Source organism: Camelus ferus, chromosome 11 (assembly GCF_009834535.1).
Source record: "Camelus ferus isolate YT-003-E chromosome 11, BCGSAC_Cfer_1.0, whole genome shotgun sequence".
Lineage (NCBI taxonomy): Eukaryota > Metazoa > Chordata > Mammalia > Artiodactyla > Camelidae > Camelus > Camelus ferus.
The window spans coordinates 7,167,909-7,192,283 of record NC_045706.1 but is presented as its reverse complement, the minus strand read 5'-3'; the positions used below and the strand labels follow the sequence as shown (position 1 = coordinate 7,192,283).

The window sequence follows — 24,375 nt, the reverse complement described above, 5'->3', positions numbered from 1 at the left end:
CGAGTCAAGACAGACTTAATGGCCTGGGCTGGAGTCACCACCAACATAAAGTATCTTGTTCCCAGCAATTTTTACAAGGCGTTTATGGCCCCAGGACAACCTCAGGCCAACACTCGACTTATGGGGCGGCTGCCCAGACAATGGGGGCAAAGAGGCGGGTCAGCACCAGGCCCTGTGATGACGGGCTCAAGGGCCAGGGGAACTGAGGCCCATTCACCCCCTGTGCAGGATTGCACCCCCCTACCCTGCCGCCCCGACTCAGCCCTGCAAGGGACCTTCACCTCCACAGACTGGGGGTGGTGCACACAGCATCATAACCAGATTCCTGGGGTCTAGGAAGCACACCACTACCAGTGTTTAAACGTAGCCCCAGTAAACACAAAAACCATCAGTGGCAGGGCCTCTGAGTCACGGCCCCCAACAGCACCAAGGACCCTGGGAAGATCTTCAGTTCCCACGAGTCACCTCATTGTTTCAGTCAGCCCACGTGCTCCACGGCTATTGACTGGATGTTCCATTTTTGTTAATCAGAGATGGCATAATAAGGGTCCAATGAGCTAAGCCCTCAAACTGATGTGATTCCAGCCAAAAGCGGAGGGAATTGGTACTTGGGTTCCTCCGTCTCAGATAACCGAGATTTCCACGTTTTACCTGTGTGTAGCTACCACTTACTGAGAACTTCACTTGTGCAAGACTCCAGGGAAGGGCTTCATGAATGATCTCATTGAGGCCTCACGGCACCTTGGGAAGTGACTTGTCATCCTCAACCCCATGTCGCAGATAAGGAATCAGGTTCAGAACAGCCTGAGAACATACATACTGGTAAGTGATGGGCCTGGAATTCTAACCCGGATCTGCCGAGGGTAATTCTGGGCTTCTTCCATCTCCCTGTCCGCATCCACTCCTCCTAAGAGGCAACCGTGGTGCCAACATAGGGGAGCAGCGGCCAACGCCACCTGGCACAATCAAAGAAGGCTTCCTGAAAGTGGCGATATCTAAGCTGGGCCTAGAACGAGGAAAAGGGTTTGGCTGAGAGAGAACAGCAAAGAGTAGAGGGAGCACAGCCCGAGCCAGGGGCATCCTAGCACTGCAGTGCACATCCTTGGCGGCTCTGAGATTGGAGGTTCTGCCCTATTGTTATTAGTAATGATACAGCTACTGCAGAGCCAACACTTATTATGTGCTTTATAGAATTATATTTTATCCTCACAAATGTCCTATGAGATAAGAACTGTTATTTTCCCCATAAGACAGAGATCCAAGGATGTTAAGAAACTCAATGACTGTGTGATCTCAGGTGAACGGTGGAGCCAGGTCTCCACTGTGGGTTTTGTTTGCAGTCAAACATCCACACACTCAGTCTCCACACAAGGAGCCTGTTGACAGGGGGCTCGTGGGAGCTGGCAGGAACACTGTTGGCACTGGAACAGGGAAACCCTGGTTTCACCCACAGCGGTGACACTCACGGCTCAATCCCGGGTGCAAGTGACTTCACCTCTGGGCGTCTCCATGAAACAGGGCCCCCAGGCCCCTTTCCTTCTAACACAGGGCAGCGGCAGTATTGGAGAGGCCAGGCTGCAGAAACACTTTTCTGGCTATAATAGGCTGAATAACGGCCCCAAGGATGTTCAATCCTACTCCCCAGAATAGTGAATATTTCACTTTGAGGCGGGAAGCCCCATAAAAAGACCAGCAGGACCCCCAGGCAGGGCCACTACTCTCCAGCCAGCACCATCCAGTTCCCTGGCCCAGAGGCTCTATCTCACTTTTTGCCTCTGAAATGGCTTACTTACACCTAAAATTCTATTGGTTCCCTGAGCTCACTTCTGATTGGTTATTTTCTTCACTCCTGATTGGTTATTTCTCTCACTCCTGATTGGTCCATTTCCCTAAATTCTGATTGGTCCATTTGTAGTACTTCATTTGCATGGAGCTCACTCCTGATTGGCTATTTCTCTCTCTCCTGATTGGTCCACTTCTACAAAGCGTGTTCCTAATTAGTCAACTTTTGTTATACCTTATTTGCATATGATGTTGCAAAGTGTAAACTGGCAGCCTATAAAAGCCTGTGTAAATGTACAGCTGTGGTCCAGAGCTTGGAGTGTTAACTCCTCTGGGCCTGCTGGCGTAATAAACCTGAGTTCTCCAACTTTCCAAGTGCTGCTTGGTCTATCGCCTGGATCCAGGTTGCTGTCACAACTGAGCTGTAACACCGAGCTGTAACACTGAGCTATGACACTGACCTGTAACACGTTTTTTCTGCAACAACTTTACTTGGTAAAAGGGACTTTACAGATGCAATTAGTTAATAATCTGAAGATGGGAGATGATCCTGGATTATCCGATGAGTCCAGTGAAATCACAAGGGTCCATATAAAAGGGACGCAGGAGGGTCAGAGTCAGAGTAGGAGTGATAGGAGCAGAGGTCGGAGTGACAGGCTTTGAAAATGGAGGAAGGAGCCACAATCCAAGGAATGCAGGCAGCCTGGAGAAACTGGACAGGGGAGGAATGGGATTCCCCACTAGATCCTCCAGCAGGAAGCAGCTCTGCCCACAACTTGACTTTAGCCCTCCTTTGGACTTTTGGCCTCCATGTGAATGAAAAATTGTTGCCTGCCATATCAGTAAGCAAAGGATGTTGCAGCCATCAAGCCACGATAACTGATAACCGTCCAGACAGTGACCCCAGAGAGAACTCAGGATAGAGACAAACAGGCTGCCTGCTGCCAAGCCCTTGGCCACTGCAGCCGCCCCCAGTGGTGCCCCCTGAGGGGACTCAGGATGGGAAAAAAACAGGACACTGGCCCTAGAGAGCTAAAGTGCAGATCAAAGAAATGATTTTAAAGAGCCCAGACTCTTGCATCTTCCCACACAGAGAAATGTGCTAAATTCCTGAACAGGAGATACCTGGTTTTCTTTAATTAACACAAATCTTTTGATGTTCAGACTACCTGGTCTTTGTTGCCAAAATCCTATATATCCTGGCTCCTCCATTACCTCTTCAGAGCAGTCCTTTAGAGCCATCTGAGAGGCTGTCTCTCAGGCTTGAAGTTCTCAGAAAGTCCACATAATAAAACATAATTCTCAGCTTTTAGGTTGTGCATTTTCTTTCAGTTGACATCCAGTGCTGCAAGATAACAAATTTGTATTGTGTTAAGCCACCAAGTTTGTGGTGATTGGTTATAGCAGCAAGAGGAAACTGATAGGCTGGCTCTCACACCCTACTCAGGTGGGAGTGATTCCAGCTGGGACTCTGTGCCCTGGAAATTTTACACACGTGTCTCCGTTGGTCAGAGCAAAATGATTCTAAACGTTCCTTGAGTTAGAAGACAAGCTTCTGGTCGGGGGGAGGATATAGCTCAAGTGATAGTGCACATGCTTAGCATGCTTGAGGTCCTGGGTTCAATCCCCAGTACCTCTTCCAATAAATAAATAAATAAGTAAACCTAATTACCCCCCCCAATAAACAAACAAAAACAAAAACAAAAAGACAAGCTTCAGGTAATTCCATTCTACTTTTTGTGAAGAGTTAAAAAAAATAAAAAGGAGTCCTGGGCATATACCCAGAAGGAACCCTAATTCAAAAAGACACTGGCACCCCAGTGTTCATAGCAGCACTATTTACAATAGCCAAGACGTGGAAACAACCTAAATGTCCATCAACAGATGACTGGATAAAGAAGTTTGTGGTATATTTATACAATGGAATACTATTCAGGCCATAAAAAATGGCAACATAATGCCATTTGCAGCAACATGGGTGTTCCTAGAGAATGTCACTCTAAGTGAAGTAAGCCAGAAAGAGAAAGAAAAATACCATATGAGATCTAAAAAAAAAAGAAGACAAATGAACTTAAATGTAAAACAGAAACAGACTCATAGACATAGAATACAAATTTGTGGTTGCCAGGGAGAAGAGGGGTGGGGAGGGACAGACTGGGAGTTTGAGATTTGCAGATACTGACAGGTAGATATAGAATAGATAAACAAGTTTATACTGTATAGCATAGGGAAAAAGAAAATGAAAATGAATATATGTATGTTCATGTATGACTGAAAAATTGTGCTATACACCAGAAATTGACACAACATTGTAAACTGAATATAACTCAATAAAAAAAATTTAAAAATTTTTAAAAAATATAAAGGAGCTGAAAATAGATAATTACACTAAACAGCATCAGTCTCTTCCTGCTGCCCTCCAGGGAAACATATTTTCTTCTCAAAGAGTGATTTTAAGGTGTTTTCTGACAAAACCAGACCTGTTTGGATGCTGGCCGCTGCCCATGGATGCTGTGGCCCGTAGGAGCCAGGCTGAAATAACAGTGCTGGGAAAAGGCACGCTGCTGGCCAAGCAGGGGGCCTGGCAGGGTTGGGGAATGGCGGCTTTGGGGAATGGCGGCTTTGGGGAGGGAGATTTCAGGAGCTATGAATATAACAAATCGACTCTGTTGACAGGTGGGTGTAGCCATAATTTATTAATAAGCATAATGAAAATGCATGGAGTAGGGGGAGGCAGAGCCAAAGAGACACTGCCCAAACTGCCCATACAACAGAAAACAGTCAGCGGATGGTCCTGGACCAGGGTGGGCTTCGGTGCTTGGCCATGCAGTCTGCCCTCCTCTACCCTGGTGGGAGCAGAGACGGACTGGGTCAGCAGAGTCCAGACAGATCTGACTACCTCCTTCTGGCCACCAACTGGTCACAGCCTGCCAGGGAAGAGAGCCAAAACAGGACCAGTGATGGAACTTCTAGTCTCTGCTGGGAGCTAAGGCGAGTTGCGGTCCATCTCTGGGTCTCAGTTTCCCCAGCAAGAGCCAGAGCTGGCTGGACTAGAGGACACAGCCTGAAGGTCCCAGCTCCCTAGTCCAGGTCCTCAAGCCCAAGTTTGGCTCCACCTTCAGCTCCTCTCTCCTCCCACCTTCCCAGATATGGCCCAGCCCCAGACAGAGCATCTGCCAAGTTCTGACAAAGGAAGCTCCTTTCTGCTTGCTCTTCCAACTCCCAGAAGTCTTCTTGAACCTTACCTCATTTCTTGATCTGGAGGCCAATGGATGATTTATTCTTAACTCTCTCCTTCCTTGGGCCTTCTGTCCACCAGAACTGTAAGAGAATAAGTTTCTTTTGTCCCTCCCCTCTCTCTTTCCTTTTCGGATCCTTACTCTCCATCTTGACCCCAAAGACACCCCAGAGAGGACTTGAGTGCAGGTGGTTTATTTCTGAGGTGGTCCCCGGAAGCACAGGGAAGATATTGGGAACACAAAATAGGGTACTATGGGTTAAATTATGACTCTCCCAAAATGATGTGTTGAAGTCCTAACCCCTGGTATCTATAAATGTGACCTTATTTGGAAATGGGGCCTTTGCAATGAAGGGATAAGGTCTTTACGTGTAATTAAGTTGTAAGTTAAGGTTGTCGACTGAAATATACTCACACAATGTGAGAGTTGTAGGTTACTTTATCTGGGGCAAAACGAGGACTATAGCCCAGGAGACAGCATCTCAGAAAGCTCTGAGGAACTGCTCCAAAAAGGCAGGGGCGAGCTCAGTATTAGATATATTTTAGTGAAGCGGGGACGTGCAGTCAAGCACACACCTGGACAGAGGCTGCTGCTAGTCTCGAGGAACAAATGTCACCATTAATGCTTTTAGTGCCTTTCTAGATATGAGACCCAAGAATTTGGGCTCATAAAATCTTCTGAAAATCTCAATCTGAAGAACTGTTCTGCCAGTTTTCCCAGAGCACAGAGCGCCTCATTCCTGACCTCCGTCCTGAACTCCTTTCAGGCTGTGTTGGAGGTCAGCGGCTGCAGCGGCTCGTGATTTAATCTTCATAGAGGCAGATGGAAAGTGCCGAGTTTTAGTTGGCAAGGTGAGGACATATTGCAGTAAGGTGGGCCCTTAATCTGACATGACTGGAGTCCTTATAAGAAGAAGAGATGCAGAGACAGGCACACACAACAAGGACAATACCATGCGAAGGCAAAGACCACAGAGGGAAGGCAGCCAGGTGAAGACAGGCAGAGATTACAATGATGCAGTTGTAAGCCAAGAATGCCAAGCATTGCTGGCAGCCACCAGAAACCAGGAGAGAGAGCATGGCTGACGCCTTGCCTTTGGTCTTCTGCCCACCAGAACTGTAAGAGAATAAGATTCTGTTGTCCTAAGCCACCCAGTTTGCAGTAGTTTGTTACAGCAGCCATATGAGACCAAATATATGTTGATATGTCATCCAGCATTTTTTGGCCACCCAGCATCTCTGTATGCTCCTTCCCCGCTTCATGTAGCTTGGAGGAAGGCAGGGACCCCATCTCATTACAGAGGCTGAAATGCCAGAGACCTGCCTTCTCGGCCTCCCTTGCAGCCAGGGGACCAGGCATTTGAGAAGGATTCTGCCAGGTAGGTACACATGGGTGCCAGTGACAGAAAGAGTCTGAGACTGTGGACAGCATGCTGGGGAGGTTGAGGGCACCAGAGACACCCACATGTTCTAGAGGCTTCTGGTTTGGGTTCAAGCAGCAACGGCCAGCTCATTCACCCTGGGGTCCCCAGCACACATGGAGGTGTCGGTTCCCATTGTAGCTCTCAGGTGTCTCCCCTCGGCAGCTCTGCCGAGTGATTTTGAACATTGTTCCTGGCAGCGCAGCCTCCAGACCTAGTAGTCTGACCCACACAGAGATCCTGTGAGCTGCTCAATCCCTTCTATACATTTCTGTTCTGCGTTAATGAGCAGAATTAGCTTCAGCTCCCTGCAGCCAGGCTCCCTGATGGATGCAGTTTCGTGAACACAACTCTTTCGACCCCTCTGGCTCTGGGATTCTGGTGGGAGGCTTTGGGAATGGGCCGGAAATGATCTCTGTGGGCTAGGTGCTGTGGTGAGCATTCTATGCACTTGTCTTATTTACAACAACTCTATTGCATAGGTAAGATAATTGCTCGCTTTTAGAAATGAGGCTCAAAGAAGGTTTGCAACTTGCCAAAGGCAGCACAGCTTGAAAGGATGGAGGCAGGATGTGCTCTGGGTTTGTCTGACTCTAAACCCTCTGCTGTCCTTCAGCCATGAAACCCTTTGGGGAGGGAAGGGCCACTTCCTGCTGGGAGTACTACCTAAAAGTAATTTCTCCGGCTGGTGCCTGGACACTTCCTGTGTGACACCATGAGATATCCCACTAGAAGCACATTCTAAATTATTTTGGGCCCAGCGTCACACAGATTACACCTTAAGAACATCAGGGTTGGCTGCATTGAGGACACTATCTAAGCAAAGCACAATTGCATGTACCTATGAGGAAAGGTCCTGTGTGGGACAAGAAGTCCCATGAATGGAGCATCTCCCTAGTCTAGGGTCTTGGAGGTGCAAATTACCCCCTTGGTCAACACAGCAGCAGTGCTTGGGCACTGGGAGCTTCCAGTTCCCTCTGATGGCACTGCTGGGTCCCTTCCCAGGGCAAGGTCACAGTAAAGAAGAAAAGACAGGTCAGGGTGACAAAGGGAAGACAAGTCAAGGTGACTAAGGGAAGACAGGCGCTAAGCAGGCTGAGTTTATCAAGCTCCCATCGGGACTGAGAGGGTGAAGAGCCTGCCTTTGGGGATTTCGGCAACTACGTCCAAAGAGGGTGGGGCTGGGGGTGGTGAGTACAGGAACTTCAGACCAGAGCAGTGGCTCCAAGGACCCAGGACAGTCCTGGAACTTTTGTTTTAGAGTTGGACTTGATCTTCCTGTTCCTGGAGCGCCCAGCATGAAACCCTTCAAAGAAAGGCCTGTGGGAAATGGGGGCCTGTACCATGTGCTACAGCTGGCCTGGAGGAAAAGGGACCCTGGAAGGGAGAAGGCCAGCACCTGAGATGCTAAAGGCATTGGTGAAGAGGGAGAGCCCTGGGTAGGTGGAGGTAAATGGAACACTTGGGCCTGAAAAGTCGGGCGCCAAGGGGCAGAGTGGAACTTAGCAGCCTAAAGACCTGTGTATTCCCCGAGAGGGCAGCCCATTTCCTGGACCAGTTGAAGGCAGGCAGTTCTGAGGGGGAGAGCTCTGTGTAGAGCCGAGACAGCTGGCCTTTGCTCCTGCTCTGTCACTCACTAGCTGTGAGACCCGGAACATGTCTCAGGGCCCCACTGACTGGCTACCTTAGGATCTGATTACAGCTGACCGGGCACTCCCAATGCAGGGACTTCGGAGGGTCCAGAGGTGGCCTCTCAGGCTTCGGTCCACAGCAGAGTCTGTACGACACGCCCCCCAACCCCGCCCCATCATCCTTAAATCTTCTACCCGCCCAGACCTCCCAGCTGCATCCTTTGACCTGATCTCACAAACAGGCAACCCTGGACTTTGGCTTCATCTACCCACACCCAGCAATCTCTAGTGGGTCTCAAACTGCACATCACTTGCCCTCCTTTAGCTCTTCAACAATGCTGGGCCCTGTGCTCAATCACCAAACACCTGGACATGAGGACAGGCATGGTGGAGCCGGTGCTAGTGGATTCCATGGAGCCGAAATTGGTGTCTGGGATCTGGCAGAGATGGGAGCAAGGAGCTGAGTGCCACGCCCAGACCATCTTTAGCAAATGAGCACCCACAGGTGCCCCCTCTGTCCCCTACCTGGCCTCTAAGGCCCTGTCTCTTCCAGTCCCCTGGGAGCCCCTCCACTCGAGTTTCTGTAGAGGTAAAGTGAATTCGTCCCAGTCCCCTTGGCTCACTTCCTGCCCTCTCCCAAAGGTGCTATAATAAAGATATCACACCCCTTTCAGGGAAGGCTGTGGCCCCACCGCTCTCTCTCTGGGAGGCTGTGGCTCCTCCTCTCTCTCTGGGAGGCTGTGGCCCCACCCCTCTCTCTGGGAGGCCCCACCCCTCTCTCTGGGAGGCTGTGGCCCTGCCCCTCTTTCTGGGTTGTTGCCTGGGCTCTACAGGGACAGGGAGAGGGGCTCCCTGCCAGGCTGTGTGCTTGTCTGAGAGGGCCTGGCCCCTGGCACCAAGTAGCGCCCCCATGCTGTGCCCTCTTTGGGGGTGAAGACCACCCAGGGAGTGGGTGCCTTTAGTCCTCAAGACCTCCCGTCCCAATGCCCTTTCCTTTCTGAGCTCTTTTCTCCCCATTCTTCCACCCCGGTGCCCACTCTCTTTCCTGAATCCGCTGAGTGTTCATGGCAACTGACCCCAGGCCCAGCTCTGGCTCTGGGAACTTTCAGCTTAAGGAAATGGAGAAGAGGGAGTGGGTAAGAAGACAGTGGAGGGGAGCACACTCCCTCTCCTGCTTCTTCCCTGAAGAGGCTGGAGACTCCGGGCCAGAGGGGAAGAGCATCCTCGGTGGACTGTGGGCTCCTCATGGCCAGTGCTGAGCAGGCATCTGGCACCACGTGACAGTGACCTGGTGGTTCCACATCTTTAAAACAGGAGCAAGAATTATATGATAAATACATATGTATGATTGATTATCATAAAATTACATGATTATTGTACAAATGTGTATATGTAAATAAATACATATATATGATTTATTATCAGGATTTGGTGTTGCCCAGCTTCTGATTAAACCATCTCTGGGAAGCTGTCCCTTCTGTATCTGTTGCCACAGCCTGAGGTCGGCCATAGAGAAGGGAAGGTGGTTGTGAAGTGGGGGAGGTCAGGGACGAGCAGAGCCCCCAAGGATGGACTCAAACGAGCTTGGGTAATGGGGCCCTTCATCACGGGGCTAAACACACCCCCAGCCCAGGAGTTGCAGAGGCCGAAGGAGGAGAGCTGCAGGGGCTGGAGCAGCGGCAGCCTCTGCCAGCCAGGTGAGCCTACAGGTGAGCAGTGAGGTTTTTGAGCTGCCAGGCTCCCTTGTGCCACGCTCCAGTCTCCCAAGTGTAAAGGAATATGGCTGCCACTGTACTTCCGCCTTCAAAATCTAATGCAAAGCATCTCCTGTGACACACACTAACCTGGAACTATGTAGGGAAGGGAATTCTAGGAAACATCCACCCCACAGATGTCCACTACCCTGGGAGACCTCGGGACCTCTGGGACACTGCAGTCCTGCCCTGGTGGACAAGAGTGACCAGAGGTGGACCACAGGGACACTGTGCCCCACGGTGGAGCCCAGTTCTTCAGTCTAGGTGCCCCCTTTCCTCAAGATAGATTTTATTTAGAGACAATATGAGCCTACCCCAAGCCTAGAACCAGACTGAGGCCACATTGCTCCCCTACCCCCACTCTGGCAACAGTTCTCCCTAACTTGCAACCCTGGGCATTTGGGACTAGGGACTTTGTGCCCAGCATCCTCTCAGAATTCCCTGGCTTCTCTCCAGGAGGCTCAAAATTCATGCCCTACCCCCAGCTGTGTGCCAGCCTGCTCTACATCTGCATAACCAAGGGAGACCGAAGATGGGACCCTGCAGGTAAACACAGACGGCAGATTATTTTCTGCCCTTCCAGATGCTGTGTTATGCACGGTGCTGCAGCCTTGGAAGGAATAGTTATGTGAGGTGCTAACACATCGTCAGGAATTCTCTCTGAGAGAGGGGATTATGGATGATTCTTCTGCCCTCCTGGTTATTTTTTTTTCCCTATATTGTGTTTTTCAATGAATATATATTACTTTTATAATTTAAAAAAAGAACAAATATAGTGGAGTCAGGTTTTCCCACCCTTCCTTGTCCACTCAGAGCAGATCCACTAACTTAACAGGTGACGCAGCAGGGGACAGCTCAGGGCAGAGCTGAGCCGCACGCATGCTGCCTGCCTGGCATCGCGGAAACCTTCCGTAGCTGAGCAGGGCCACTTCTCAGCCTTTCAGACACTGAGGGCATATCTGAGGCACAAGACTACCAGGTTCAGTCATCAATCTCTGGTCTCCCTGACAGTTTGCCAATTGTCAGCGGAAATCACGAGGTAGGGAGCTGGCGGACAGGTGTCTCAGGCGAGGTTTGCTAAAGGGAGAGGGGAGAGGGGCTTGCCCACTTTAAGTATCAAACCCACCAGGTGCTGTGTGTAATCACCTCCCTGGCCTATCCAAGTTCTAGCCCAACACAAAGACTGTTTCAAAGGATGAAGGCTGACAAGAAAGTCTTGCAGAGGGTGACAGGCTTGCCCGAGGAGCCAGATACCAGCCAAGAACGTCGCAGGTCTAATCCAGCTTCTCGTCCATTCCATTCCACTCCAAATCATGACCTGGGAGAGCAGTACTGGACCACCTCACTTCTTGGAGGCAGAGCGACACGTGGATGTGCACCCCTCGACTGGGAACCAAACTTGGTTTCCTATAGCTCAGGGCACGTGCCCAACTCTAAGGGCCAGAGGAGCAGCAAGCACCCAAGAAGGCTGATGATTTAGTATTTTCTAATTGATACTCTTGATACATGTGTTCACATTTACTTGTTGAGTTCAGGGAAGGAACCAATACTTCCTACACTGTGTACAAAATAGAGATGTCCTTGTATGTGACTTTCCAACTCAGGCACCACCTCGGAGGCTGCTGAGAGGCTGCTCACCTCTCTCCAACTACCAAACCTAAGTTTACATTTTGCCAGTTAGGTTTATTCTCTGTGATGCTGTTGTGCCCTAAAGACAGGTGGCCTGGACAGTTGTCAGCTGGTGCGAGCTTCAATCAGTTCTGCCTGCTCTGTGGCCAGGAGGAAGCACCCATATCCCACTACCAAGCCTCTGGACCTGAACTTTTCCTTTGCCAGTCACACTCCTGCCCAGGCTACAAAGACCCACTTAAATGACACCTCCCCCAGGCACCTGCCTTGATGCCCCTGCTCTTCCATGCTTCTTCCCTGGCATCCCAGCTCCTCCCCTGATGCCTGAGCTCCTCCAGGCCCCTCCCTGACACTCCAGCTCCTCGGCTCTCCTTCTCTGATGCCCCAGCCCCCTTCCGTCCTGACTTGCATGAGTTTTACTGTGTTGGTCTTTCCCCCACCTCACAACCCTGAGATGCCACCTGTCTTCTCTTAGCTCTTGCCCTCTGGCCCCTGGTCCTATAAGCACCCTACAAACTCTGGTTGAAAGTGAAATTGCTGATCAATTTCCAAAATTAACCCAACTCAAGCTTTTCTTGGCAGTTGTCTATAAATTGATTCAAGACGCCCAGCTCGGGTCGGGGCAGCTGTGCTGAGGAAAATAAAGGAACCCAGCCTCTCCCCTTCCTCTAGAAACCTCCCAGACTCTGAATCTGTTTTCCCTTCACACGTGTACATACTCAGGGGAGCAGATTTCTGCGCCTGGATAAATATGCAGTTCCTTGTGAACATCAATGTTGTAAGCACAATACATCACCAGAAACAAGAGACACCCTCGTGGTGGAGGGCAGGAACTGCTTTCGAGAGCACTATCTGAAAGTTGATGGCAATAATGCCAACCACACATCAGAGCCAATGGGGGAAATCCAAGCTTTTCCTGTTGAGGATCCTGTTTAATCGATGCCCTGCATTCATAGGAGTAGAGCTGTGATGAATGCAGACTGGAGAGACCTAGAGACACTGCGGGTCACATAGCCAGCAGTGTCAGAGCAGGACAGACACCCAAGGGTGATGAAGACAAGCCCCACCTGAGATCAGAACTGCAGGTGGTGGCATGTGTCCCATCCTCTCAGCAACCCCCACGCCTGTCGCTCTCTCCGTGTCCCCCAGAGCCGCAGAAGCCTAATCCACTTTCTACGGACCCCTGCTGGGCCCCTGTAAGCAGAACCAGAGATGACGCAAAGCTAAGGGGGGCATCCTGGTCTCTGGGGGTGCTCTCAGTAGTTACTCAATAAAGATACTGAATTACGGATTCTAAACTCCCAACACTGGCAGCAGGTCAGCAGTGAACATGTAATCACAACCACATGGTCTGATTCAGCCCCAGGAAAACAAATTTGTCAAGAGCTGTGTGGATGAGATCATTCATTACTCAGGGGGTAGACGACGTTCCTCTGCAGCTCATCACTGACCAAACCTTCTGGGTCTGATCATCGAAACTTTGTTCCAACGGCTCTTAATACAGCTGCACATCAGAGGCACCTGGAAGTCTGTTACAAAGATGCAGGTGGACCCACCCAAACTGGGTGTGGGTGCTGTAAAGGCTCCTCCCACGTGTCTCGAGAGGGGTCCAGAGACAGGACCACTGGGTTTGCAGGGGAGCAGGGGACACTGCCCCAGCTCTGCCGCTGAAATCCTCTAAAGCTGGTGCAGGGCACTTTATAGACTCTCTTTTCAGAATCTCAGCTTCCTCATCTATAAAACTGACGCAGTTAAAACCCTGTACCCCTCTGACCACACAGGTCCACCAAGGCACAGGAACCCACTCTGCAGACCTTACAGAGCAGCTGCCTGCTAGAATATTATTTTATTTGTGTAACAAGCATGGCTTTGCTTCATGACACTCAGATTTGAGAAACAGCTCATTTGACAGTTTTCCTACATAAAATTAAATCTAGTTAAGGCCCCTGACAAACCCCACCGTGGCCACCTAGCCCGCCCACCCGAGGGCAGACCTGGCTGAGTGCCACAGCCCCAGCTCAGGCCTGTCCCAGGCACAGCTGAGTTAGCTGGACACCACGATGCCACCCGACTCCTTGCACACACAGCGAGTCATCTCCAGCCAGCCCGTTGTATTGCTGCCAGCAGTCTCTCTGAGACCCCAGGATCCTGATGAGGACGGACGCAGTTCAAGGTCTTTGGGCTTTGGAAGACCTACCTTCTTTTTCTTCTCCTAAACCTTGCCCCCCAGCACCCGGCCTCTGGGCTAGACAGGACTCCCCCCTTGACAGTAAAACATTGCCACTCAGCACTCAAACTTAGGGTGCTTAGGGTTTTCTTTCAAGACCCCATCACCAGGGTTGACCAGACACCCAGAATTAGTAACTCTGGGCCCTCCCTCTGTTCCTCAAAGACTCAGCTATGCATGAACCCAGGGCCACAGCAGAGAAGCCCTGCCCTTGGTCAGCTGTGGACCGCTCACTCCCACTGCACCTTTGCTACATCGACCATGAACTTGGCCACAGGGCCTCTAACTGCTGTTCCTGGTGTCACAGCCCCTGGTATCCAACCCTGTGGCCCCCTCAACATCCATGCAGCCAGTCTCTCAACAGGGGGACATCAGGGCACCAGTCTCTGCCAGTCTCAGAAACCAAACTCCAGCCCTTCCCTCAAAGCACAGAAGGTACCCTTCCCCAATGCCGCAGTTCCTCCCTTCCATAGACCCCAGAAACAGCTGTCATGGGGAGGGGTTGTTGCCTTTAGGGTAGCCCTGGAAATACAAGGAAACTGTTCATCTACCTCCTGGGCCAAGGAGGCTGACTCAGAACATAGAGCCTTGGCTGTTCTTCCAAGAAGAGGGGCCGACAGAGAAGAAATCATCTTTTCCATCATCTTCAGTCTCCCGTAGCAGCAAGTCCAGTTTCTTATCTCAGCAAACCCACTGGCCATATCAGCACCTGTGTTTCCCCAGTAATGCGTGGTTGGTCTTAAGTACAGTCTAAGCTCAGGTGGGGGTGGGAGGTGGGGGTGAGGACACCCCGAGTCAAAGCACCTCATCACTCTCACCTGCCCTCATGCCTTTACTTTGTCCAGACTTCCATTGCCATGGTGGACAGGCCCCCCATGAGTCACACCCTTATCTAAACTCCCCCCGAGTACAGATGGAACCTGTAATTTGCTTCCAGCCAAGAGAATATGCCAAAGACATGGGCAAGTCACTCAGCTGATTCACTGGATTACATCAAGTTATCTGAGACTCTGTTTTAGCAAAGGAGAGGGAGCCCCTTCACTGGCCCCGAGGAAGTAGCTGCCGGCTGTAAGAGAGCCTACGAGGGGCCCACAGTCAGCAGCACAGCGAGGCTTCAGTCCATAACCAGAAGGAATAAATTCTGCCAACAATCCCATAAGCCTGGAGAAGTCCCCAGCCCTTGAAAGGAACACAGCCTGGATGACACGTGACCTGCAGCCTGGGACACCCTGAGCAGAGGACCCAGCCAAGCCCACCAGACTCCTGCCCCCCAGAAATTGTGAGAGAATGAGTACACGTGTTTTAACCTGCTGAATTTGTGGTCATTTGTTACACGGCAATAGAAAATGAATTCAATTTCTTTCATATTTCGTCATGTTAAGCGGGATATGTCATGGAGCGCATGAGGGTCTGGGTGTAAAAGGGAATAGACCCAAACCAGGACCCTTTGCTCTGATTCCAACTCCAGAAAGAGCACAGGGTTAAAAGTCCAAAGACCTGGGTTCAAGTTCAGCTCCTGCTACTAAGCTGTTGTGTGTCTTGAGCAGCTCTCAAGTGCCTGGTGCTCTGGAGAGTTCTCTAGATCTTAAATTCAGAGCATCTAGTTTCAAGAGTAAGATCTTAGGGTTAAGGAGGTCACATTTATTTCCAGATTCTCTTATCTTCAATTTTATCTGCCCACTGATCCTTCATTCAAAACCAGGGCAGAGAGTGGGGGGCAGACGCAGATGTAAGCTTCCCCAGAGTCCCGGACACCCTAGGGGCCTTCCTGGGCTCCATGCGACCTCCCAGCCCCCAGTCACGTTCCCTCTCCTGCCTCCAGCTGAAACGAAAAGGCTATCGGGCCTCAAGGGACAGCCTAAGAAAAGCAACCCACTTTTCAATCCAAAGTGTGAATTGCTTTGGGAACAATCTGCTAGCTAAGCAAATCTTTCCCAGTTCTTTACCTGTCTGAGCACTTTCTTCAGAGCCTTGAGAGAGAACAGTGGGAATCACAGGTCTCCCTTTACCCCAGTCAAGGAATAATTCACACGGGAATTCACTGAGCCCTGGCTTCTGCACAGGGGTCTGCCCAGGAGGGTGAGAAGCCTGTTGCAGGGCCGTTCCCAAGCCTCCCTGGCTAACCGCGGTCAGCAACAGGGAGGGGCCAAGCACCAAAGACAAGTGCTGCCCCGGGCTGCCCCGGCAACCTGAACCCCATCCACTGTCCATCCATCGCTACCCCGCACCTGGCCACTGAGACACCATGCCACAGACCCGAGCATACTGCAGGGAGTTGCCCAGGACCCCTGTTGCTCAGGACCACTCAGCCCTGTTTGATCCACTCACATTCCGCCTCTGGCGGGACCTCCAGGCCCTGCTTAGCCCCAGGCCTTATCTCCAGCAGCAGGCAGCTGGCCGTCCCACTCAGTCTGGCCCTTGGGATCCATTAACCACACTCCTAATAAGCCCTAAATGAGTTCCCTTGGCACAGAGGATGGTCACAAAGCAAGGTGACCTCGAATGACCCACCAGAGGCCCACCAAGAGTCATTCAGACCATTTTTAAGCAAAGCAGGTGGTGCTGTCCTAGGAAGAGCAGCATCTGCACAAGTGTCTAGAAATGACTCTCAGCTGCCACCAGTGCCACGTGGGACCACAGAAGTGGGCGTGAGTGCATGGGTGGGCATCCCCACAGAGAAGTGGGTGCCTTTCCCAGGAAGCCCAGGGCCCTCCCTGGGCCTGTCTTCACGCTGTCCATCAGCACTTTCAGGAATTCTGCCTCACCTCCCTGACCCAGAGCACTGACTGGCCCTGAAGTGTGTCCCACATGCAGTGAGGCCACATGGAGTGGTACCAAGAGGTTATCTGGACCTTGGCTCCCGACCAGGATGCACACTGAAATCAACATCATGTACCCAGGCTCCATCCATCCACAGAAGGCAGGATCATGGGGAAGTGCCCAGCCCCAGCACCATGTGACCTTGGGCAAGTTGTTAACCCCGTGGAGCCTCAGTTTTCTCACCTGTAGAATGGGGATGATACAGCACATCCTGCTATGAGACGAAATGACAGAACCTGGTGCTTCCCAACCTCTCTCTGGACATAGCACACGGAGAACATGAAAATATTTGCACAGTCCACTGAGTAAAGATACAAGGCTGCTTGTGGGATTCCTCCTGCCCCTGAACCTACCAGCCACCCACGAGCTGGGCCCCCATCTCACCGGCAGCAGGATGCTGAGGGGCAGTGTGCCAAAGGCCTGGTCCCCAACAAGCACCAGGCAGGGGTCTGTGCAACCCCCCAACCCCCAACAGTGCAGGGCTTTCTTGTCTCATTGGGGAGGTCTGGGACACGCCTGATGCATCTCCATTCTTTAAGCAGCTCCTTGCACAGCTCTGGAGCAGCAGGGCTGCAGGGCCAGGTTGGACTTTCAGTTCTAGCTGCTCAGGCCAGCAGGCTCTTCCCCGACAGGGTCACTAGCTCCCTCACCTACCCCACCCTCCTGCAGCCCACCCACTGCTAGGGTCCTCCCCACTTCATTAGCAGGCAAATCCCATCCTGGGAGACTGAATGGGTCCCTTCTGCTCCCTGGGCATCCCTCACAGTGTCCCTTTGTAGCCGGCCAGCATCCTGACCAGGCCAAACGGGGTCCTCAGCTATTTACTCTCCGTGCAATTTGGACTTCACCTCCTGGCTCCCACCTTCAAAGGGGTGATGAGGCAGTGTGCGGGCTCCTGTGAGGCCGCGTTTTCCTCTGGAAAAGTGGCTGGCCACGGGCGGGGCCTGGTGCCGCAGACAGGCCTGGGGCTGGCTGTTGGCAGGGGTGTGTCAACCCAAACACGCTCTGGAGGTGAGAAGCGCAAACAGCCAAGGCCTGGCAAGAGGGGAGACCGAGATCTGCTGCCCTATGCCCCCCACACCCCATCTGCTCCCTAAAGAGGCAGAGCACCCCCCTCCTTGAGGTAGAACAGCTCAAAGAAAGCTCTACCGAGGCAGCATTCCTCCAGACAGGGGCACAGCCCCTCCCACCTCAGAAGAAAGCCCTATCTACACTAAAGGGCAAACTGGCAGGTCCTCTCCAGGGAGGGCCAGGACTGGTCTATGAACTACCAACTTTGCAGGGCTGCTCTGGGGATTAGTGAACTAAAGCATGAATCGGTCCATTGGGAAGGAAGGATACAATCATTATCACTACTCACTCATCAGGTTAAGACCCATGGGGAGAGGCAAGCACCAGGCAAGTGAAGAATTCACACAAGTCATAACCCAGGCCTTGAGCAAGTGAACTCAGGATTAGGACCTGCCCCCCAGGCTGTCCAAGCCCAGGGTGTCCTCACTGCCTCAGAGCAATGAGACCTCCTAAGTGAAACATCAGCTCAGGGTCCTGTCCAACGTTCTCCACCAACCACTAAAATCCCTTACTCTGGACATAGCCTTGCAGGTTAACGAGTCTGGAGTGGGTACTGCCCCCACACCCCACTACCCTGGCACCTCTTTGCTCAGTTCTAGGGTGGGGGTCCCAGGAGAGGTATTCCCACGGGGGGACACCCCACGCCATCCAGACCTACGCACCCACCTGACCGAGCAGAGCCCCAGGCATCTGCACATTTATCAAGTCTCAATGCCCCGTCCTTACAGGACCTCAGGCTGCAAATGCCTCCCACTGCAGCGGTCCAAGGAGCTTTCAGGAAGTCCCGAGCGGCCCTTCCCACAGGGTCAGTGCGCCCCCTGCCGCCTGTCGAGTGGACGCACAGGCGACCATCACTTGTCAGGCTGGCCCGCAAGGCTCTAGAACAAATTCACCATCCCAGCGCCGTGGTTGAACAGAACGGGGCGCCAGAGTGGTACAGTGGGCGGCGCCTGGGCTTTCAGAGGGTGCAAGCGATTCACAGAGACCCCAGAAAGCCGAGCGCTAGAGCCACGTGTAGGCGAGAGTGAACCCGGGCCCCCACGCAGCAGCGCCCGTCTCTGCGGTGGGCGGCCGTGGGAGATCTGTGTCTACATTTGCGATTTTCCTACCGGGAGCACATTTAATAATAATACTGTAAACAACATTTGCAAAATTACACTGCATTTTGCGCATGGCCGCGAGGCTCGGCTCCATGCGGCCCCTGGACCTCCTGCACTGCCCATTACCTGTCCTGCTCTGCAGCGCGGAGTCCCGAGAACGCCGGGCGCGGAAGGCACAGGCCACGCTCTCCCGGTCCCGCCCCACCTCGCCCCGGCCTCCAAGCCCCTGGCACATGCGCACGCGCGGCGCTCCGCTCTCAGGTCTGGCCCCCGAAGCAAAGCTTTGCGGACAGCGCCCCCTGCCGTCCGGAGGCGCGCTGCGCCTGTGGGCGGCTCTGGCCAAACCCGACTCCAGGCTTTGCTGACTTGCTGGAGGGAAGGCGGTATGTGGTATGCAGAATCTTGGCGACAAGCCCTGCTTTCCCTCTGCAGCCCGAAGCCACTTCTCCGCAGTCGAGGAGCCAGCTTTGGGGGAAACTAAGTCACTAGAGGATCTTAAACCCGATAAGCAGAATGCACATAATGCAGTGGTTGTCTTTGTCCATCACCGTTTGAAACCTTCCGCCTGGGATCCCAGACTGCAGTTCCACTATGCGTTCACAAGGCGTGCGGAGGGACTACTGGAACCGGGTGCTCACTGGTTGGGGTTTCAGGCCACCGGGGTCAGTCCCAGACTCCACCTCCAGAGATCAACTCAGCCGTGACCACTATTTAAGAAACATTGGCTTAATTCAACCCCCTCATTTCATAACGGACTGGCAGTGACTTGCCTAAGGTCACACAGCTCCTCAGAGGGAAGTGCAAAACTGAAGCTCCAGCAACATAGCTACCACCCCCATCTCCATCCCACAGTTAGACAAACCAGGAGGCTTCAGTCCCAGCTCTGTCACCACTGCTGTGTGTCCTGTGGCAAGTCTCTTCCCCTCTCCAAGTCTCCCAGGTCTGTGTTCTGACATGAAATGGTGGGCAGTGGACTCTCCATGCTTCTAGAATTCCTGGAGTAAATGCAGAGCCTCACCCAAGTTTGAGCTTCCAGGTCACTGTGTGAAGTCCTGTAGTTTTGTGTGCTCTTTGCATATGTATTTTTAAAATATTCCCAGAAGTAATTACTTTCAGGTCATTAATATACATGGCTTGGCCCTCAGGAGCCACTAAATTAAAGTGTTTTGTGATTAAAAAAGAAAAGAAAAGGAAAAGGAAAAGAGATTAGGTGTTGGTGGACCTTACGAGCATCGTTCACTTTCCATCTCACAGAGGAAGATGCACCCAGATGGCCTGAGGGGAAAGCCACTAAGATCAGAAGGCACCCAGGACCTACATAGGAGCCCATTTATTCAGGAGCCAGAGCCATCAACAGTCCTACTGAACAGGGTGCTTTGAGCCAGGTTCTGCTCCACTCCCATTTATCTTTAGCTACCATCTGCTCTGCACTTAAGTACTGTGATGCAAATAATAAAACCCTATTAGCTCAGATATTTCACTAATGATTTGAGGGACTGGATCAATGCATAAGGTGGGGGGGGGATCTCATTTCCAGGGTAATCAAGATAAAGGCTGGAGAGCTAATAAAACTCCTCTGAGCTATTATGCATGCACAGAATAGTAGAGTAAGTCCTGAAATATATTTGGAAGAGTTTTTCCTAAAAGGACTCAGCTGCTTTTGTGTATCTATTATTCATTTGAATGGCTCCTGCTAGTATTTTTAAGAATCCATCCCCCAAGTTAGAAACAAATTGAATTGCTTTTACCCGTACCTGGCGCCTCTCAGCCATGCTCCTGGGACAAGTGGGAGCGCTGTCCACCATCTCCCTAGCTGTTAGGACTGCATCCTCCCTCCTTGCAGAAGCCTGGTCCAGCCCGCGGTGGCCAGGGCTCCAGGACTCCACCACTTACTTACTCTTTCAGTGATCCAAGGCAAGTTTGTCTCTCTAAGCCTTGGTTTCCCTGTCTGTAAAATAATGGAGATATTAGTACTTGTGATGAAACCTGACATATCTGGAATAGCACCTGGCGCAGACTGTTTAATAAATCCTATTTCTTGGAACCACTGCCTTTCCTCTGGGGCTAGCCATATGGCACATGTTTTTCAAATAAACCCCTTGTAATAGGGAAGAATAAATCTGACTCCACACTGGATCTGTTTCTTTTACTTTAACCTTTGTATTCTATTGCTTTCGCTACAAGAATGTTGCCTATAACCTGAAATATACAGGCTAGCCCATTCTCAAGGCTCTGACCTTTAAAGGACAGCACCTTTCATTCACATAGAGATTAAAAGTTGCAGAGGCTGCAGAACAGAGAATAAGCATTTGTCTTGTTGGAGGTTTACAGGAACATCGTGACCTTCATCCACAGCTGAAAGAACAAAGGATTCCAGCACCAAGAAGTTTGCCATCACCAACCACACCTCCTCCCCTTTTAGTGTAAAAGAAGCCTGAATTCAAATTCAGGTAAGATGGCTCTTTGAGACTCTAGTCCACTGTCTTCTCAGTCTGCTGGCTTTCAAAATAAAGTCACTGTTCCTTGCGCCAACAATTCGTCTCTCAACTTACTGGCCTGTCGGGCAGCAAGCGGTACGAGGTTGGACTTGGCAACATACCAAGGAGCCCTATGAGCTCAAGGACCACATCCGTCTCTTTCACAGTGGGTCCTCAGGGCAAGCCCAGGGCCTGGCCTGGTAGGCTGAGTGAATGACATCCTGCTTTACAGTCAATATCCGCTTGTGCATCCACATCCAATACCCGCCCTGCAAAGGCTGCACACTAGGCTGCCCTAGGGGGCATTTAATACACAAATGCCTAGGCCTTCTCCCCAGAGATTCTGTTGGAATTGATTTGAGGTGGGGCCTGGACACTGATATTGACTTTTAAGTACTCCAGGTGACCCCGATAGGCAACCAGCATTGAGAAGCACGGCTCTAAACCTACAAATGGTCCCCACGTTGTGCATCCCCTTCGTGATGGGAGGAAGCTGGGAACTTTAAATTCCTACTGCCTGAAACACAGCGTAATCTCGCCTCTGTAATTCTGCCTCATGTATTATCCTGGTATATCAGACATCTTGCCCCAACTTATGTGTGAAATGATTAACTTAGATGAGGTGTCCTAGACGGTCAGAATCTAAAGATCAGATCATTACTGGGGTTTGTTATGGGCTGAACTGTGTCTCTCTCCCACATTCATAGGGTACTAACCCCTAAAACCTCAGAATGTGACTGCGTTTGGAGATCAGGTCTTTGAAGTGACATTTAAGCTAAAATGAGGTCATTAGGTGGGTCCTAAGCCAATAATCCAGTATGAGTGTTACCCTTTTAAGAGATTAAGACGCAGACACACAGATCCCTACGAAAGGCCACAGAAGAAACCAGCCCTCCAGACTCGGGATCTCAGACTTCTAGTCTCCCGAATTGTGAGGAAATAAACTTCCGTTGTTAAAGACATCCTGTGGTGCTTTACAGCAGCCCTAGCAGATTAACATGGGGCACAAAATAGCTCCTGGGTTATCTTTCTTTGGACGATTCTAACCAGGGCCAGTATCTGGGCATCCCATACCCTCTGTGGTTCTCTACTTTGGGCCACTCCTCCCCTTCGGAGCACACCCAGCCCCTTCTTTCCTCCTCTGGCTGTCACCCTCATCCAGAGGTCCCCCACCCACCCACCCAGTTGTGTGGGCCGGGGCCTCCTGACGGTGACCACATGCCACACGGGAGCATCTGCACCTAGGTGAGCATCTCATTCACTCATCTACAGGCTTTGCTACCATCTCCCCTCATCCTCAGACCTCTCCTGAAAGGGGGGTATTGTCCCAGTTCCTCAGATGAGAAAAGTGAGGCTCTAAGATGTGGCAATAGCTCTGACATTTCACGCCAGTTCCATTCCAACGCCCTGCCTCCTTCCTGCCTCCCCACCACCCAGGCTCCCCCACTTCATCCCAGGGAGACTACAGAGAGCGAGGGCCTTCCTGCCTTGTTCTCCGCTGCCCACACACTCACAGCCCCGAACTGGGCTCCTCCCATTTCTCCACTGCACTCCCTCCCCTCAGGGACCCCACTCTTACCAAATAGAGTCCCACCTCCTTGTCCAGGATTCCAGACTCACCAATACCATTGGCCATTACTGCATGCTAGGCTCTCCCTGCTCTCCACAGCCCCCTCTGCTTTCCTACAGGGACTTTTTCAAACCATTAGGAGTTTCGAAGGATTTAGCAGGAAGCTTGTTGATTTGTTAAATTCACCTAGGCTTTAGAGCTTCTCTGATGGGTGAGAATTGCTGAACGCAAGTTAAACTGTCTTCTGATAATCTTACGCCTCAAGGCAGCATCAGACTCTGCATCTGCTGGGAGCTTATTGGAGATACAGAATCTCCCTCCCTGTCACCCACACACACGCTGAGTCAGAATCTGCATTTACGTGAGACTCCTAGAACAGGTTCTCAGCTGACTGCACACCAGAGCCATCTGGGGAGCTTTCAGGTTCCTGATGCTTGGGTGCTACCCCAGGGATTCGGGTCTCGGGGAAGGCCTGGGAAACCCTGGGGAGTCTAATGTGCCGACACAGCGTGACCTGGGAGGATTCTGGGAGCAGCACCAGGAATAAGCCCTGTCCCATATTCCCGATCAGGGGTGAGAATTGGCAGCTTCTGAACATTTTAGGAGGGACCTCACACTCGTTTGCCATGTGTCTTATATAGACTGAACGTCTGCAGGGGCCAGGCAGGTCAGCCCAATCAATAAGCATTGCCTTTGGTATGAGCAGACGCTCCTGTAACCGCTGGCTCACAGATCTGGTCATTAACTCCCCTGCTGCTGAGAGGTGACTCCCTAGAACCTGTGAGTGGGCAGGGAGCAATGTGGCACTACTGATTAAAAGTTCGTTTTCTTTGTCACAGCAACCCACTCCAGAAACTCTCACACGGCTGTACAGATACAAACAGAAAGCAGCCACAAGGAGCTTTGTTTAAAGTGAAAAACTGTTCACAATATATGTAAATCAAACCATCACTGCTGTATGCCTTAAACTTACACAGTGGTGTATGTCATTTCTCAGTAAAACTGGGGGGAAAAAGACAATGCTATTAGCATTATGCTCCACTTCTAAAAGAAAGTGAAACTGGAAACAACTCAAATGTTCCCTGATGTGAAATTATATTCACTTAAGATGAAATACTATACTCATTAGAGTGTGAAATCAAATTCATATTTTATGGCAAGCCAAGAAAAATGTAAACATGAAAGTTTTCCTCTGCCTTTTGGTCTCCTCGCCCCTCTACTGTGTGTTGCTTATCTGCATTTTGCATCGACCAAACCTCCCCAAATTGGCAGAAGTTAACTGCTCAACCACAAACAGCAACATTTTCTAGCACCACCAGGACAACTTCTTACTCTTACAAGGGGCCCATGATCCACCACTTGCTAGAATGTGTAAACTGTCAATAATACGCCATCTAATGTACAGCCCTGTCTCAAAAAACTTGTATAACTGTGTTGACTTCTAACAGGCAGAATGGTTTTCAGAGTTTTCTGAGAGGCTGTTCCCGTGTTATAATCCTCAATTTGGTTTGAATAAAATTTTCCATTTCTTTCTTAGATTGACTGATTAATTTTTCATGAACAAGAGAATGAGATAAACATATAATTACAGATACAGAAAAACATCCAAACTATACTGTTTGGATGAAGAAAACAAAACAAAAGGTTGCATAAAA

The 24,375-nt window shown here is 51.0% G+C and overlaps 1 protein-coding gene across 9 annotated transcripts; it reads right to left on the bottom strand.

The window, feature by feature from the left end:
* Positions 1–2,834: 2,834 nt before the first annotated feature.
* LOC116666942 lies at positions 2,835–18,928 on the bottom strand. 9 transcript variants are annotated; one of them, XM_032490703.1, is made up of 5 exons: positions 18,800–18,922; positions 9,149–9,375; positions 7,584–7,747; positions 5,028–5,103; positions 2,835–3,127 (listed from the first exon to the last, which is right to left on the bottom strand). In XM_032490703.1, exons 1-5 carry the CDS (start codon positions 18,906–18,908, stop codon positions 3,092–3,094), a joined length of 612 nt encoding a protein of 203 aa, XP_032346594.1. In that variant the 5' UTR covers positions 18,909–18,922; the 3' UTR covers positions 2,835–3,091. The 9 variants fall into 9 exon arrangements, 5 of the variants coding, with proteins under 5 accessions (XP_032346594.1, XP_032346592.1, XP_032346593.1 ...); XM_032490701.1 differs by lacking the exon at positions 2,835–3,127 and adding an exon at positions 4,460–4,709; XM_032490702.1 differs by lacking the exon at positions 2,835–3,127 and adding an exon at positions 4,460–4,628.
* Between the last annotated feature and the right edge of the window lie 5,447 nt (positions 18,929–24,375).